General features: G+C 34.8%; 1 protein-coding gene across 3 annotated transcripts in view; it reads right to left on the bottom strand.

The window, feature by feature from the left end:
* The window catches only part of SLCO1C1 (solute carrier organic anion transporter family member 1C1), a 102,011-nt gene that overhangs the window by 59,506 nt on the left and 25,343 nt on the right, over positions 1 to 17,162 (bottom strand). For all 3 annotated transcript variants that reach the window (XM_069106193.1, XM_069106192.1, XM_069106194.1), the window contains 3 exons: positions 15,330 to 15,428; positions 10,179 to 10,424; positions 9,336 to 9,500 (listed from right to left, as the gene is read on the bottom strand). In XM_069106193.1, coding sequence (XP_068962294.1) covers positions 9,336 to 9,500; positions 10,179 to 10,424; positions 15,330 to 15,428 — 510 coding nt within the window. The remainder of the gene's footprint in view (positions 1 to 9,335; positions 9,501 to 10,178; positions 10,425 to 15,329; positions 15,429 to 17,162) is intronic.

Below are 17,162 nucleotides of genomic sequence, written 5' to 3'. Positions count from 1 at the left end.
TGCCTAAGAACTGGAAATAGAGGAGGTGATTTTCAATTAGAGAATGACTGAAGAAATTGTGGCATATGATTGCTATGGAATATTATTTGACTATAAGAAAGGATGAGCGGGATGCTTTCAGAAAAACCTGGCATGACTTATATGAACTCATGCAAAGTAAAGTGACAAGATCCAGAAGATTGTACCCAGTAACAACAAGTAATATTTTAAAGATGTTCAACTGTGAATGACTTATCTGTTCCCGTGAATACAATGATCTAAGAAAATTACAAAGAACTTATGGTGAAAAATACTACCCAATTTCAGACAAAAAAAGCTGATGGAGTCTGAATTCAGATCTAAATATGCTCTTTTGTTTATTTTATTTTTCTTATTTATTTTTTCCTATTTTGTTTTGCAACATGCATTTGTCTTCTCAGTGAGGAGAGAAAGGGAGAAGGAAAGAAGAATTTCATGTACACATCAAATTTTAAAAATGAAATCCTGACAAAAGGACTATAGCAATGTTTTTCCTCCAAAATTCACTGTCACCGTGTTGGATTTATATTAGGGACTTAAAGAAGGGTAAACATTAAGAGAAATATTAGTGTCGATCATACAAGTAACAAAACAAAAAAAAAACACTTTATGAAGCTCAGAGATACAGAAAAGGGCTTTGGAAAAAATATGTATTTTATGGTGAGAATCCTAACAAGCATAAACATTGAAGAGCTTTTTTCTAATTTGATCAAATTACATAACTAAAACAAAAAAAATCGACATTATTTGGCATGGAGAAATAGCAGTTTTTCCAATATATGAATAGAAAAAGGATATACCTACTGTTTTTGGCACAGTTCAAGAATATTATTACTACTAATAAGACATGAGCAATAAAATAAAGGAATAAATATCAGAAAAGAGATTAAATCTCTGCATAAAACGTGGTTGCTTACTTAGAAAACCCCAGCAAAACAGAAAAGAAAGTTATCAAGCCGATCAATAGCATCAGCAGAATGTCAAGATATAAAAGAAAGAAAATGAATCATTAGCATTTTTACTTAGCAGCAACAAGGAGCAAGAATGAACTTACCAAGACATTCTCAGAACTTAATTATAAACGTAATTTTAAAACATCTTTTAAGCAATCGGGGTTAAGTAACTTGCTCAAGGTTACATGGCCACTTATTTCTGGGTATGGTGCTAAGTATCTGAGCCCAGATTTGATCCCCAGGTCAACCCGACACTGGAGCCAGTGCTCTTACTCGCTGAGCCACCTGGCTGCCCCTAAAAACATTCTTTATAAAAATGAAGAATAAAGATGAAAAGAATAGTGATTTTCCATGGCTAAACCACACTAACATAATAAAAATTTGATAATACCTAATTTAATTTACATACTTGATAATACTAATAAAATTACCCAGGTATCACTTTATCAAACTAAGCAAAAAACAATAAAAATTGTTACAAAAAAGTTTTAGAATCTCAGGGGGCAAAAAAAGAGGAAATAAATAAAGAATAAATTTTTTCAGACTTAAGATTGTATTACAAAGCATCCAATACAAAAAATATTTGGTATTGAGCTAAAAATATAGAATATCAATGGAAGATGTTGGTCTAAGCCCAATTTCTGCTATATTGCTTTCCAGTTTTCCAATCAATTTTGCCAAATAATGAAATCTTATTCCCAAAACTTAAATCTTTAACCTTATCAAATACAAAGTTGCTGTATTTATCTGCTTCTGTAAATGTTTTTTTCTACTCTGTTCCATTAATCCATCTTTCTATTCTTAGCCAGTACCAAACAGTTTTAATAATTACTGCCTTATGATACAGTTTAACATCTGATACTGCTAAACCTCCCTCTATTACTTTTTTAATCGTCCCTTTGATATTCTTGACTTTTTGCTCTTCCAAATGAATTTTGGTATTATTTAATTTTCCCCTTTCTGTTGGCAAAGAAGTGAAAATTGTGGGAATGACCACCAATTGGGGAATGACTGAAGAAGTTGTGGTATATGATTGTGATGGAGTACTATTATGCTATAAGAAATTATGAGTTCATTGATTTTAGAAAAACATGTATAGACACAGAAAATAATGAAGAGTGAAATAAGCAGCACCAAAAGAACATTGTATACCATACCAGTAATAGTGTTTTAAGAATAATTTTGAGAGACTAAGTAATTTTGACTACTATGATGAAAGAAAAAGAAACTGGGAACCTCTCTGAACAAAGAAACCAACCTTTATCAAAGAAACAAAAGTGGTGGCCTATAATCCACCCAGTATGGTCTGAGACCATTAGTTACAAAATTCCCACTTATTTATAAATACATATATGCCCCAATAAGCCCCATATAAGTCCAGTGCATGCCTCATAGTGCCCTGTACAATATAGAGGTCTGGCCTTTCTAAAACTGTATGCTATGTTTAGTGTGTAATTGATCCAATTCGTGTAATAGGAAAGATAAAGAAATCAATTCCTTGAGTGCTTTGCTTTGTGATCATTTATCCACTACAAATATTTTAATAGGATAAGAAACAACTGTATAATTTAAAGTAAGAGTATAGACCTGGGTAAAAACACATATGACTGAAACTATGATGTAATCTGAGGCAAGTAGTGTTTTAGTTAACCTTAGGAGCGTGACTATAATCATTATAAAGTACATACTTCAAATATGTGATCATAATCATATCTGCATATTAATCTTCATATTAAAATAATACAGAAAAGAAAACTCTCTGAAATGCACAGGGCATGATCAAGGCATGGAAAGGGCTTGACCAGGGCATGACCAGGGAATGATCAGGGCTTACATAACTCTTGGTCTCGAACCATACTGGGCAGACTACAGCTCACCACCTTTGTTTCTTGCCCATAGAAGTTTCCCAGGTTTTTTTTTTTCAATAAATACTCAAATTAACTACAAAGACAATATGAAGACACTATCTATATCTAGAGAAAGACCTGATAAATAAAAGCATATATAGAAAGATTTTATACATATATATGTATATATAATATATGTGTGTGTCTAATGGTAGCCAGCTCTAGGGTAGGGGGAGGGAAAAATAAATTTACAGGACAAATTTATTATATATTAAAAAGTAATAAGTTATATATAAAATATTTTCAGTTTCATGTGCAATCATCTTTTTAATATTTTACTATGTTATGAAAGTGATACTTTTATTTCACAAATTAAAAATTAAATAAATATTTTAAAAAAAGTTCTCAGTGGGAGAGAATAGATAAGTTTAACAATCTTCATGGGGGTCCAGGACTAAAAATATCTCTGGAACAAATATTTTGAATGACAACTGAGCACCTGTGGAATTTTAGCTCTTTCTCCTTATCCTAGTGTTCAGAGCTCAGCACAGTGACTGGTATATAGTAGGAATTTCATAAATGCTGGTTGACTTAAAGCCTCAGCCTAGCAGAAGATAGGGATATAGAAGAGACCTACAGTTTCCACATTCCCAGCTTTCATTAAAAGTATTTTTGGATCCACCTTTAAGGTATTGCATAAGCAAGAGTAAAAAAAAAAATTCAGGTTCAATAGCTTGTACTTTATAAATTCAACATCATTTAAAATTGGACTAAGGAAGCTCTACTCAATAAGAATTCTTAGAAAAGCTAAAAGTTTTAACCAGCATTTTACAGTTACAGAACGTAATAAGTCCCAAATGGATACATGGTCTAAATATAAAAGATTCTACATTAAAAAAAAAAAGAAAAAATGAAAAGCAATAGCAGTCAAAACTAGGAGGAAAGGTTAATTCTTAAACAATCAAGGCTTAGAAATAATCACAAATTGGAGAAATGAATAATTTGAATGCATAAAATTAAAAAGATTTTACATAAAATCAATGCAGCTTGGATTAGATTATTATATTCTGAGGGAATGTAATCTTCCTGAGGGAAATGCTTGTTTTCATTTCCAGCTATAAACCTAGCACATGGTATAGTGCCCAGCACATATTTTTTACTTGATTTATCAATTGATAAGAAGGGAAGTGAAAGTGTCAAATGGGGGGAAGGAAATCTTTGTATCAAATAGCTATGATCAAGGCCTGATAACCAAGATAGATAAAGGAATCAACATAAACATATGACCAAGAATTATTTCCTAATTGATAAGGGCAATAGATATGAATAACTTCTTTAAAAGAATCATAAACTATCAATGACCAAACAAAAGATCGTTTCACATCATAAATGATAAAAATTATTTTTTCAAATTTAAAACTTCTGCAGTTTCACTTTGCTTGAAGAAAAATAGAAAAGATGATGAAAATGGAAATTGTAGATGTTGAGAAACTGCAGGAAGACAAGCAAACCAATACAGTGTTGATGAAGCTATGAATTGGTCCAACTATTCTGGAAAACAATGGTGCATAATTATATAGGAAAAAATCATTAAATTATCATGCCCTTTGAGCCAGAGATTATACTATTTGACCCTGAGCATATCAAACAAAGAAAGGTTCCACATACACTAAAATATTCACAAAAGCATTTTTGAGGGTAGTAAAGACACCAGGAAATAACATAAATATCCATCAAGTGAGGAATAGCTAAATAAAATGTGGGATACAAATTATGAAATTATACTAAATTAAATATTATTCTATATAAAATAACAAATATAAGAAAGTCATGAAAGGCAGGAGTTTTATGAGCTGAATCAGAATAAAATATGCCAATCCAGGGGAAAATATAATAATGACAATAACAATGTAAGTGAATTTAACACTAAAATAAAGTTGGATATTGAGTTACTGCAATGATCCATGTCAGTAGACATAAGAAAATGTACTTCCCTTCTTCTGGTAAAGAGAAATGAGGGCCTATGGATGCCAGAAGTTCCACTCAATGTCAAGTATGGTCACTGTGTTGGTCATAACTTTTAAAAATGTATATAGAATCCAGTCTGTAATCTCCAAGTTTTTCTAATGGGCTTCAATTACATAAAAATATCTGCCATTGGTTTTCACAACAAAAGTTGTTCTAGGAGATACCTTCTACCTTTGTGGACTGTCCATACTGCAGTGAATAGAGTATTTGACTTGAATTCAGTTAGACGCAATTTTGAATTTTACTTCAGATAATTATTATCTGTGTGACCCTGGGCAAGTCACTTAAACTCTCTGTGCCTCAGTTTCCTCTTCTATAAAATGAGAATGATAGCACCTGACTTCCAGGGTTATTAGGATCAAATAAGATAATATTTGTAAAGCATTTTGTAAAATTTACAGCGCTGAAGTTTTATCTATTTTTATTTTTATTAATTTTCTTTATTGTTATTATATCCCTTTAGTTCATCTATCCAACTATCATAGTCTGGACAATATGCTAATATTGGAATTAGTGAAAGGAGAAGCTCAAATATCTTAAGAAATCTAGCAGTCTATTTAAACTATTTTTATCTACAAACCAGGAGAGATATTTACAAAAATATAATTATGAAAACTTGGCACTATACTTCCTTTGTTCAGATGGTCTGGAAATAATATAGGCAGAGCAGTCAGCATAAAATTTGAGAATTTCTAATTCTTATTTAAGACAAAATCTATGAATGTTCATAAAAAGAGAGGGAAAACCTGAGACATTTTCTTAATATTTCAAAACATGAGAATGTGGAGTCTAAAGTTTCACATTTGTTTCAAGGTGATTCCCCACTTAGAAGGAAATGAAACAAGTATGGTGATATAGAAGTGCTAAAAAAGTACCATTTCTTAACCCATACATAATCTTTTTGCCTCTTACTTCAAAATCACAATATTTCAGAGTTAGAATGGAACCTGTTAGTCATTCATTCTAATTCATTCTTGAACTAGAATTCCTATATAATATGCCCAGCAAATGGCCTTGAATGGTAGATCTACAATAATAGAGAACTTACTACATTTTGGGGCAGAATATTTCATTTTTTGACTTTTATACATTTTTTGGAAAGTTTGGAAGTTTTTCTTTGTATTTCCTATTTCTTTACTCTCTGCAATTTTTTATTCATTGTTCCTATAATTTGTAGACCAAAATGAATGTATCAAATTCCTTTTCCACATAAAATTCTTTTAGATATTTGAGGTTAGCTATGAATATCCTGAGGCAGTTATGTAGCTCAGTGGATACAGCCCTGGATCTGGAGTCAGGAAGACCTGAGTTCAAATCTGGCCTCAAATAGTCACTAGTTTTGTGACTCTGGGCAAGTCAGTTAACCTCTATTACCTCAACTCACTGGAAAAATAAATGCAAAACCCCTCCATTATCTTTGCCAAGAAATCCTTTCAGGATCACAATGAATCAGATGTGATTGAATGACTAAAGAACAACTTGAATATCCTTACTTTCTCTACTACTTGGATAGATCTGTGACTTCGCTATTATGGATACTTCTTCTGATAGTTCAGATTGTAACCCATCTGTATATTCTCTTCCTATATGCCTCATATTAATTTCCTCCCACAAATTCTCCACTTGGGGGCCATCTACTGCACTAGGAATATTCCTCTAAATTTCTGGACATTGAATGTTTGGGATGCCTATATTCTGTCTTTCATTCATTTTTTTCCCTTTCCCATTTAACTTTTTATGCCTCTCTCAGTCTTGTATTTGAAGATCCAATTTTCCATTGAGTTCTGGTCATCAGCAAAGTCTGGAAGTCCCCTATTTCATTGAATGTCCATCTCCTCACTAGAAAGATTATGCTTAATTTTGCTGGGTAGTTGATCTTTGGTTGCTCCTCTGCCTTACTGAATATCATATTCCAAGCCCTCTGATCTTTTAATGCAGAAGCTACAAGGTCCTGCACAATCCTAACTGTGGTTCCACGATATTTGAATGGTTTCTTTATGGCTGCTTGCAAGTATCTGGAACTGGGCTACAACATTCCTTGGCATTTTCAATTTGAGTTCTCTTTCAGGAAGTGATTGATGGATTCTTTCTATAATTGCATTTCTCTTTCATCCAGTTCTGAACTTTTAAGTTGGCCCTTGCATCTGTGGCCTGAGAAGTCTGGAAATCACCACTGCTGGCAGTGATTCAGTCCCCTGAGGTCTGCTCCAGCTTTTCTATGGTGGGGTCTGAGCTATCACAGAGCAGCATGCTAGACTGTGGTCCAGCCAGTTGCAACAGACCCTTCCTGTTGACCTTCCAGCTTGTCTTGGGCTGAAAATCTGTCTCACTCTGTCTCTTTGTGGATTCTGCTGCTCTAGAATTTGTTCGGTCACTTTTTAGAGGTATTTGAAGGGATTTGAGGGAGAGCTCGGGTGAGCCCCTGCTTTCATTCCACCATCTTGTCCCCACCACATCTTTTATTTTTGCCATATGACTGATCCACTTCTCTCTTGAGTGATGCCTATACCTTTGTGATCCATTTTGAGATGCTTCTGGTGCCCAATTCTGCTCTGATGAAAAACTCCAGTCCTATACTCACCATGGATGTCAACTTCTCTTTTACTGATTTTCAGCCTTAATTCCTTAGGCACTGTGGAATTCTATGATACACAGCCATATAACAATCACTAGACTACTGGTGGCAAAAATGGGTCTTTATGTTAGGGAGAAGCTTAGAGTCTCCTTTAAACTTTTAATATCCTTTGAAATTTCTTGAGGGCAAAACTATTTAGTTTTGTCTATGTATCCCCAGTGCCAAGCATTATGTCTTATACTTTGTTGTAGCTCAATAAATGCTTGTTGAATGACTGAATGAATGAATGGATTTAAAGTTATGTTTAAAAAAACAAAAATTCTGCTAGTTCCTACTGATCTGGAAAGATCTCATATATGAATCTTATAAGAGAATGTGTTTTTGTCATGTGAAGACCAGTTTAACTACATCTGGAGATGTTCATTATTTAGTTGGCCACATTATATTAAATTCTTCAGTCAAAGGACTTCTTGGAGATCATCAACCACCCAACAAAGTCACAGATCATTTAAGTACTGAATTAGAGTAATAATTATATTAGCTAGAAATCTAGTCTTATTAATAGTCTGTTGCTGGCTTCTATGTTTTTTGAGAGGAGAATAAACCAGGTAAGATGATGCTCCTAACAGGTAACATATCCTGCTGAAGTGCTCTTACTTTTCCCAGGTTTCCTTCAGTTCTAATACTATCCTCTGAATAATCTTGTTCCTTCATTTCTCAGTAAGAATTGACCATCCTGGGGGCGGCCAGGTGGCACAGTGAGTAAGAGCTCCAGCCCTGGAGTAGGGAAACCCAGGATCGGTTCTGGCCTCAGATACTTAACACCCACACAAAATAACTGGTGGTGTAACCTTGAGCAAGTTACTTAACCCCAATTGCTTATAATAATAATAAAAAAAAGAATAGACCATCCTTCTATGCTAACTTTTCTCATTTTGCGAATGAACAATTTAGAAAAATATTCATACACTGCAACCAAAGTTTAGTAAAGCAGACCCTCAGGAACACAAGAGTTAATGCAGTTTTATAAAGTGTTTCACTCCTTCCAAAGAAGTTGTTTATGAGTTTGGAGTTGCTGGCTTGTTTCCATACATTTCTGTATGCTACTGGTTGCTTATGGGACTAATTTTGTCGTTAACTGTACTTCTGTGAAATAATGGGAAAAACCCCTGTATTTGGATTAATGGAAATTGGTTAGAAATACAGTTCTGCTCTTTATTAACTATGTCATTTAACCTTTCCATGTCTCAGATTCCTGAGAAACTCTATAGCTTCATCTGTAAAATGGTAGATTGGACTAAATCTGTAAGGTCTTGTTCTTTTTTTTTTGTAATACCCACTGGTCCTAATGTTGCTTAGACAAATTCAGCGATGATATTGAAATTTTGACTGCATATAAAAATATTAATCCTTATATTAAAAAGCTGCTGATAAAAATAGTTATTTGATATCTCCTTTTAATTCCTAAAGATGACCATCTCAGCATGGTGCAGAGGAAAGAGAGCTGAACTTGGAATCAGAGGACCTGAATTGGAATTTGGGCTCTACCACTCACCTTGGGCAAAAGTCACTTGACTTCTTTAGCTTTCAGTTTTTTTTATTTGTAAGTTAATAACAGGTTGGATAACTTCTAAATTTCCTTCCAAGTCTACATGTATAACCTATGACCTCTTTCCAGTTTACTCACACTTACTAGCTGCCTTATAATCAGCAAGCAATTCTTGATATGAGATAAGCACAAAAAAATCATATGTACATTGCCCTGTTAGAGTTTTCTCATATTAATATCTCCATTTTACAACAACATCAACAGACTAAAATTTGAGACACTTTTCTCCCTCAAATTCTGAAGGGACAACATAACCTGAAAGAAAATTTAATTTTGAAAAGACCTAGAAGTCAAGGAAAGCATACCTATAACAAAATTTGTCTTCGAAGATGATTGTCCATACTGTTGTTCAATATACTTGGGTTTATATGTGACCATTCCAAATAAAGAATTAAACTGAACAGTGCTTGCACACAAGTATAAAAAATACACTGGGTTTCCAAAAAGCCTCTTCAGAGAAGGGAGAAAATCTACAAAGTGAAAATAACATGGACCAGTTACCAAAAAAAGATAGGTTTCGACCAATTTTTCTCTTCTCTATCATCCTTGGAGTGATCTTTAACTTCTCCCTGTCCCTCACCTGAGAAATTCATTTGGTTGCCAATCCTCTCAAGGCTAAAATATCTTCCCCACATATCTTTTTTTTTCTACTCACATGGAATTGTCTTGGTTCTACTTACATATTCTACTGTAACAGCTTCCTAACTTGTCTGTCTCCCATTTCTTCCCTCTTCAATCTACAATTACCAAAATTATCTTTTCAATATATTGGTCTCACTACATCATGTTCCCCCCCATTCAAAAACTGTTAATGATGGCTTATTTTATATAGTGTAAATCATAAAGTTTTTAGGCTAGATTTCAAAGCCCCTTTATATTCTGTCTCCATTTGACCTATCTAGTCTTCTTTTATATGAATATTTTTCCTTCATCCTTTTTAAATTGATATTGTTCTGACGTCTTCAGCCTCCATTCATTTGTTCATGTTATGTCTCTTATTTAGAACATCCTCCTACCTCCCCATCTTGGAGTTCTCATTTATTTCCTTTCTGGACTCAGATGTGCCCCCCACACCATGAAACTTTCCATTTTGGATCCATGAGTAAACTATCTATGGAACATTAAAAAATATATGGTATTTTACTCACCTCTTGCCATTTCTAGCATTGACACTTTTTCTTGATAGTGTGCATGATATTCCTTAGGATTTTCAACAATGAACTTTGATTTTTCAGAAGAGGAAATGGAATCTTTCCTGCTTTCAGGTTTCATGAGACTCTTTGGCAAGAACCAGAAAGGCACAGCTGCAATAAGGCTCAGGGCACCTGCTATTAAGTAACCTAGCCACCAGGCACCTACCCATTGTGTGTCCTTTGGAGTAATGGCTAGGTCATCTAAAAGAGAAACAGGATAACTGAGTTATCCACATAGCAAATTTTATATAATATACCACCACTGCCACCATCAAAACTTTGATCCTTAATCAAACAGAGGCTCAAATTGTCCCACAGTATCTTTTAATGTTAACACTTCTTGGGGTGGCTAGGTGGCGCAGTGAATAGAGTACTGGCTCTGGAGTCAGGAAGACCTGAGTTCAAATGTGACCTCAGATGGTAACACAAAAACTAGGCATGTGACCTTGGGCAAGTCACTTAACCCCAATTGCCCTCCAAAAAAAATGTTACTATTTCTTTCTTCCTATAGACTATTTTTTTTTTCAGTTGAAGAGAATTAACAACTATTTGGATCATGTTCAATTAAATTCAATTTATTTTTTTTAATTTTAGACAAATACTAAAACTAAAATATATAACAAGAAATTAAAAAGAAACATAAATTTAAAAATAAAATAAGGAAAAGAATAAGTCATGACATTTGCACAGCAGAACATAGGAGAGGATACAAAATATATAGCAATAACTTATCACTTTAAGAAAACTTACATATATGAAATACTGTGTGTTAAGTTGAAAGCTGTCCATCTTTTTCTTTTTTTTTTTGAAGGCTTCCTTGTAGGTTTTCTTTTGATCTCTTCAGTACACTTTTCAATTTGTTTTTTCCCCTTCCCCTCCTACCCACCAACCTAAGAGGTATGGGGGATGGTGCCTCTGGCCTCTGATTCTCTTGGGTTCACCCCTCTGACCTTGAACTCAAATCAAGACCTCCAACCTTCTGTACATGCTCACAGGGAGAGGCTTTCTGCCCCACTGCTTCTACACTCACCAGGCATATGTTGGTTCCTTCTTGCCCCCACTGCTCTCCACAGCACAGCTGGGTCTGGTGTTCCTTGTCAACCTAGGTTCCCTAGATCTTCCCCAGGTCGGATATTCAACTCCCCTCACTATCCCAGGGGTAAACGTTCCCTCGTGAGGCAGCTTTCAAAACCAGCTGACCCCAGGGCTTGCCTCTTATTAAATTGTGCCTTAGGCTGGAGGGTTTACTCTTCACAGGGAGAAAATCTAGTCATTAGATTTTTCTTCAGGTCTTCTCATATTGTCCCAAGAGGAAAATGCCCCTACTCACATTTGTTTTCTGAGCTCTATGTTTGCCCAGATGAGCTATTTTATCTCTTTTGTGGAGGAAAATTTTGAGATCTTGAAATTTTCTGACCTACTCCACCATCTTTCCAGAATCCTCTCCCTAATTCAATTCAATTAAACATGTACTAATTAACACCTACTAGTGCTCAGTGCTTTGCTAGGTACAAAGGATAGAGACGGGGGAGACACACACACACACACACACACACACACACACACACACACACCGAGACAGAGAGAGACACACACACAGAGACAGAGAGCAGAGAGAGAGAGAGACAGAGACAGAGAGAGAAAGACAGAGAGAGTGAAATATAAAGCATTTACCAGGGGCAGGTAGGTGGTGCCATGGATAAATCATTGGACCTAGAGTCAGGAATATCTGAGTTGAGTGACCCTGAGTAGGTCATATAACCTCTATCTCAGTTTCTTTGTCTATAAAATGGGAATAGTAATAGCACTTATCTCCCAGGGTTGTTGTGAGGATAAAATGTGACAGTTGTAAAGCACTTTGCAAACCTTAAAGCAATAGATAAATGCTAGTTATTATAATTGTAATTATTGTAGTTGTTACTATGTGGCAGGCACTGTGCTTGAACTATGAGGAGATAAATACAATCAAGCAAGACAATCCTTCCACTCAAGGGAAAGATAACACACAAAAGGGAGCTGGAAGAGAAGAAGAAAAAAATCTTTGCATTCTAATGAAGGTAAACACCATTTACACTGGTAAATGATTTCTATAAATACAGAGTAAATACATTTCAGTAGAGAGCAGAGAAAAGAGAGCTGACAGCTGAGACCATGATTCCAGCAGATGGCACCTTAGATGGGCACAAAGGAAGACGAATGCTGATGTTGGACATTATCAACAAAACTGGACATTTTCAACCTGTGCCCACCTAAACAATTCCATATGAAATAGTTTTTGACAGGACATGTGCTTCCTGTTTCATATTTGTTTCAGGTTGGGAGGAAGGATGGCCACATGTTTTAGGCCATTGTTTCAATTTCCCATTGTTTCACTCCTGAGTTGAGGCCGGTCCCCTTTTATTATCAAAGTTTTATATTCAACTGTGCCCACATTATACTGTCCCAGTCATACTACTCTTATGTTGCCCAATCCTGCTATTACCTTCTATACCTGACCCTCAGAATCCATTCCACCAATTTCTGGGGAACTAATTCTATTCAGCTTTTTAACTTCCACAGTGGGACTCTGTCATCTTTGTGGTGACGAAGTGAAAACTTGTGTTGTTGTTCAGTCATGTCCAACTCTACATGACCCCATTCTGGGTTTTCTTGGCAAAAATGCTGGAGTGGCTTGCCATTTCCTTCTCTAGTTCATTTTGCAAATTAGGAAACTGAAGCAAACAGGGTTAAATGACTTGCCTAGGGTCACATAGGTATGAAGTTTCTGAAGTCAGACTTGAATTCAAGATGAGTCTTCTTGACTCTAGGCCAACCACCCTTTCCACCATACCACCTAACTGCCTGAATGAAAGCTTTTATGACCATCACTGTCACCCCATGACCATACTTTTCACCTTTTGCTCTTGTGTCCCTTCCAGTTCTGAGATTCTGTGGTATGTGTGTGTGTATGTATGTGTCTATGTCTGTGTTTGTGTGTGTGTGTGTGTGTGTTGTGGGGGGTTGAGTTGTGAGCAAAGGAATCAAATGAATAATACTAGATAATAATATAATACTATTAACATAATAATAATTGCTTCTGGAAAGGGCATATTAACCGACTACTTTATTGGTCAATTCATGATTACACAGAATCCTCAGATCAAAACTTCTTTCCTTAGCCATAACTTGCTCATATATGATACCCTCATTATAATGTAATGTCTTTTAGGATGAGAATTTTCTCACATTTTTATTGGTTAATAATAACAATAATGATAAGCTAGCATTTTATAACCTGGGAAATAGGTGGCATTATTATTTTCATTTTATGTACTCAAGAAATTCAGGCAGAGGTTAAATGCCTTGCTCTGAGTCAAACATCTAGTAAGTGTCTGGGGCTCAGTATGAAGTAATATTTTCCAGACTCCTGGTTCAGAACTCTATTCATGATGCCACATAGTTGCTTGTCCCCAGAGCTCAGCATGGTGCCTAGCACATACTAAGTACTTTAACAAATTCATTTACAGTCATTCACCCATTGAGGCATCAGTTTCCTCATCTGTTAAGTTGGGATAATAATCGTGCTACTTCAGAATGTTATCATGAAAAAGCTTGTAACACAAATGTTACAGAAATATTAGTGATTTATATTTTATTAATTTTTTTTATTGAATAAGGTACTATTTCCTAAAACTATAGAATTTTATAGCAATTATATAATTCAACTCAGTTTACAGATGAAGATCCTGGGACACAAAAAAATTATATAGCTTGCCAAAAGTCACCCAGGTAGTGGTAGGCCAAGGACTACAACCAAGGTCCATTGATCTTTTCCACTACATTGTACTGTCTTGTACTTGGTTTCATTTCTTCACTGTGTCCTGAAATGTAAACATTCTACTTCTGCTATACAACTTTGAGGTAGTACAGTAGACTAGATCTGGAGTCAGACTATCTGAACTGGGTTCAGACCTTGACTTTGTCACTTATTCCCTGGGGAACCTCAGGAGAAGAACATCTCAGGGGTCAGTTTTCTCATCTGTAAAATGTTGGTTTGTCCTAAATAACTTCTGAGATCTCTTTCAGCTCTTAATCTATCATCCTATAAAATGCATTAACACAGTTTGAGTATCTCCTCCCTTCATAAGTCTCTTATTTTTTATCATCCCTCATTTGAAAATGGAAATAAAAAATCTCTAGCATTTTAGAAATCAATTAATTTAATATAATCAATTAATATTAATCAATATTAATTTAATGTGCTTCCCAGAAATGCCAAAATGTTTGAATCATCTCTTTTCCATATTATTTCTTTAAACTCTAAAATAATTACTCACTAGGAGAATGAATTAATTGGTAACCATACAATCAGACCTGTACTTCATCTGGTCACGTTTGGATTTATAATGAATTTGAATAAAGGAACTCCCAACAACTGTAGGAATTTTACAAATACCAGTCCATTCCACTTTTTCTTGTCATAGTTTCAAATTTATTTCTGATTTTTTTTAAAAAAAAGTGACTGTGTTATCTTGTTCCCTTTTTTCTCGGCTTCTGGTTGTATAGAATAATGGGTTATTTCTTATAAATGTAGCTATCACAACAAAGGCCAAGCTGTGGTACTGAGAAATACTTGGCTTACTCAATGCATGAGCAAAATCCTGAAAGGGAAGATCAAGGCTTCCCTGTAGCAGTCCCCAGGACCTAACCTACGGATAATTTTGTAGAATAAAAAGACATTTGATTTCCAGAAACTGTCAGCCCTTCATGTCTCTGCTGAAATTCCCAGTTGCATTGTCAATAGGTATGGCTGTAATAAATGTTGACACACCTGAAATTCCCCAAAGCCAGGCAGTGACCACAGCTTTCAGACTTTCCTGCCCTGGAATGTATTTGAACTCGAGACCTAGAAAGGTGATATATTCTACCAACAAATCATAAGCTATTTCCTAATCACCATCTGTTTTTCATATTCCTCATGAATATACAAAGAGAAAAATAATATAATAAGGATTATTTTTTCAATTAATCACTTCATTAACATTTATCCCCTGAAAATTATGAATATTACTCATATCATCTCTTTGAAAGAACCCACAATAATTCTTTTAAAATATTCTACCTTACCTAGGTTTACAAAGCCAATGTCAACATATAGTTTGGCACACAGTGAGCCCAAAAGAAATCCAAATATTGGTCCAATAATTGCAACTGTCTGCACACACCCTAAAAAAGAAAATTTTAAAAAGATCTTTGGTTATATTGCTAAAATGTAGAAATTGCTCAACAATAAATGTCAGTTCAATTAGTGATTTTATCATTACAGCATATGTCATAATTTAGTTTAGATATAGTTTGAACTAGATGGTCTCCTATGTCCTTTGATTTTTCCCCCTTTTGTTGTAGAGGAGGAGGATATTGGGGGGGGTCAGATGGGAAAACCATGCTTTTGTATATAGAAAAAAACATCAATTAAGATTATTTGATCAGAGCTAAACATTCTGGACTAAATAATATAATTGGGAAAGCAATTAACACTTTCAAGGCATCAAAGCAACACCATGAGAGATAGTGTTGACTTGGATTCATGTCACATTGGAGATCAATTCAATAAAACAATGTGCAAAGCACTTCTGTTAGGTGATGGCCATTAAAAAAAAAGATGAAAAACAAATTTACCCTGTCTTCAAAGAATTTATAATCTTATAAAGGAACAAATCCTTTAACCTCACTGATCCTCATTTACTCATCTGAAAAAGGAAATTATATTTGTATCACCTACTTATAGGTCATGTAAAAATCTCATGAAATGATGTATAGAGCATGTCAAATAAATGGACATAATTAATTGAGGATAAATTCAGTAGAGAAAGGGAATAATTTAATCTATCTCATTAGTTTCTTAGCTTTGATTAGAAGCAAAGATTTTGTTAAGGTATTTAAATTGCCTAGGTTTTTTTTAAGAGACAATAATAATTCACCCAGTCTCACAAGAACTCTGATTATGGGGGGGAGAATTACATAACACAATTTTCCAAAACTTTTTGCCAGTAAATAGAATAGATATCCCTTTAATCTACATAATTCCAGAGGCCCACCCATATTAAAACTACCCTGTCACCCCAAATTAATCCCCTTCCAATCACCAAGACTAATTTTCACTAATACCTGAAATCCTTTTGCCAGAATATTAAACCTTTCATTTCACAAATAACCTTAAAATGAAAATATTCTGGAAGAGGTAAGACTGTTATTGCTATTACTACTACTACTACTACTACTACTACTAACTACTACTACTACTACTACCTACTAACTACTACTACTACTACTACTGCTAGTACCACTACCACTACTACTGCTCTTGGCTCTGCTGCCACCACCACCACTGCTGCTACTACTAAACATTTATATAGTACTTGAAAGTTTACAAAACACATTATATATATTATCTCCTTTCATCCTCACAACAGATCTGAGAGGTAGGTTCTATTATTATCCCTACTTTACAAAAGAGGAAACAGAGGCACAGAAGGTTAAGTGACTTGCCCAGGGTCACACACCTAATAAGTGTGAGGTAGGATTCAACTCAGGTCTCCCTGACACCAAATCCATTGAGCACTGTAGCAACCTAGCTGTTTATCTCCAGTTTACACTAAGGTGTGACTGACATAAACTCTTTTTCTCTATGTAGGCTTTCATAGAGAACAGGAGATCATTACCTGACACCAGGAAGAAATTATTAGGAACTTTAAGGAACAGAAAGGCAACAAGAATGAACAATATACTTTATAAAGAACTTTATTCACCTTACAAACTTACTGTGTAGAGGATTTCCCTGTAGAGCTCTTTCCTTGTAAACCTTTTATCAAATGAAGTGCCTTTTCACTCACCCCTTTGGTAATTTTGAGAGCAACTGGCTATGAGTGCCTACCTTATTTTACAAATCTGCCTTGTAGA

Source organism: Petaurus breviceps, unplaced genomic scaffold, assembly GCF_028583685.1.
Source record: "Petaurus breviceps papuanus isolate PSGF00001 unplaced genomic scaffold, PetGlider_PUasm1.0 78, whole genome shotgun sequence".
NCBI classification, from domain to species: Eukaryota; Metazoa; Chordata; class Mammalia; order Diprotodontia; family Petauridae; genus Petaurus; species Petaurus breviceps.
The sequence above is the reverse complement of the archived record's forward strand: the minus strand, read 5'-3'. Positions and strand labels throughout refer to the sequence as shown.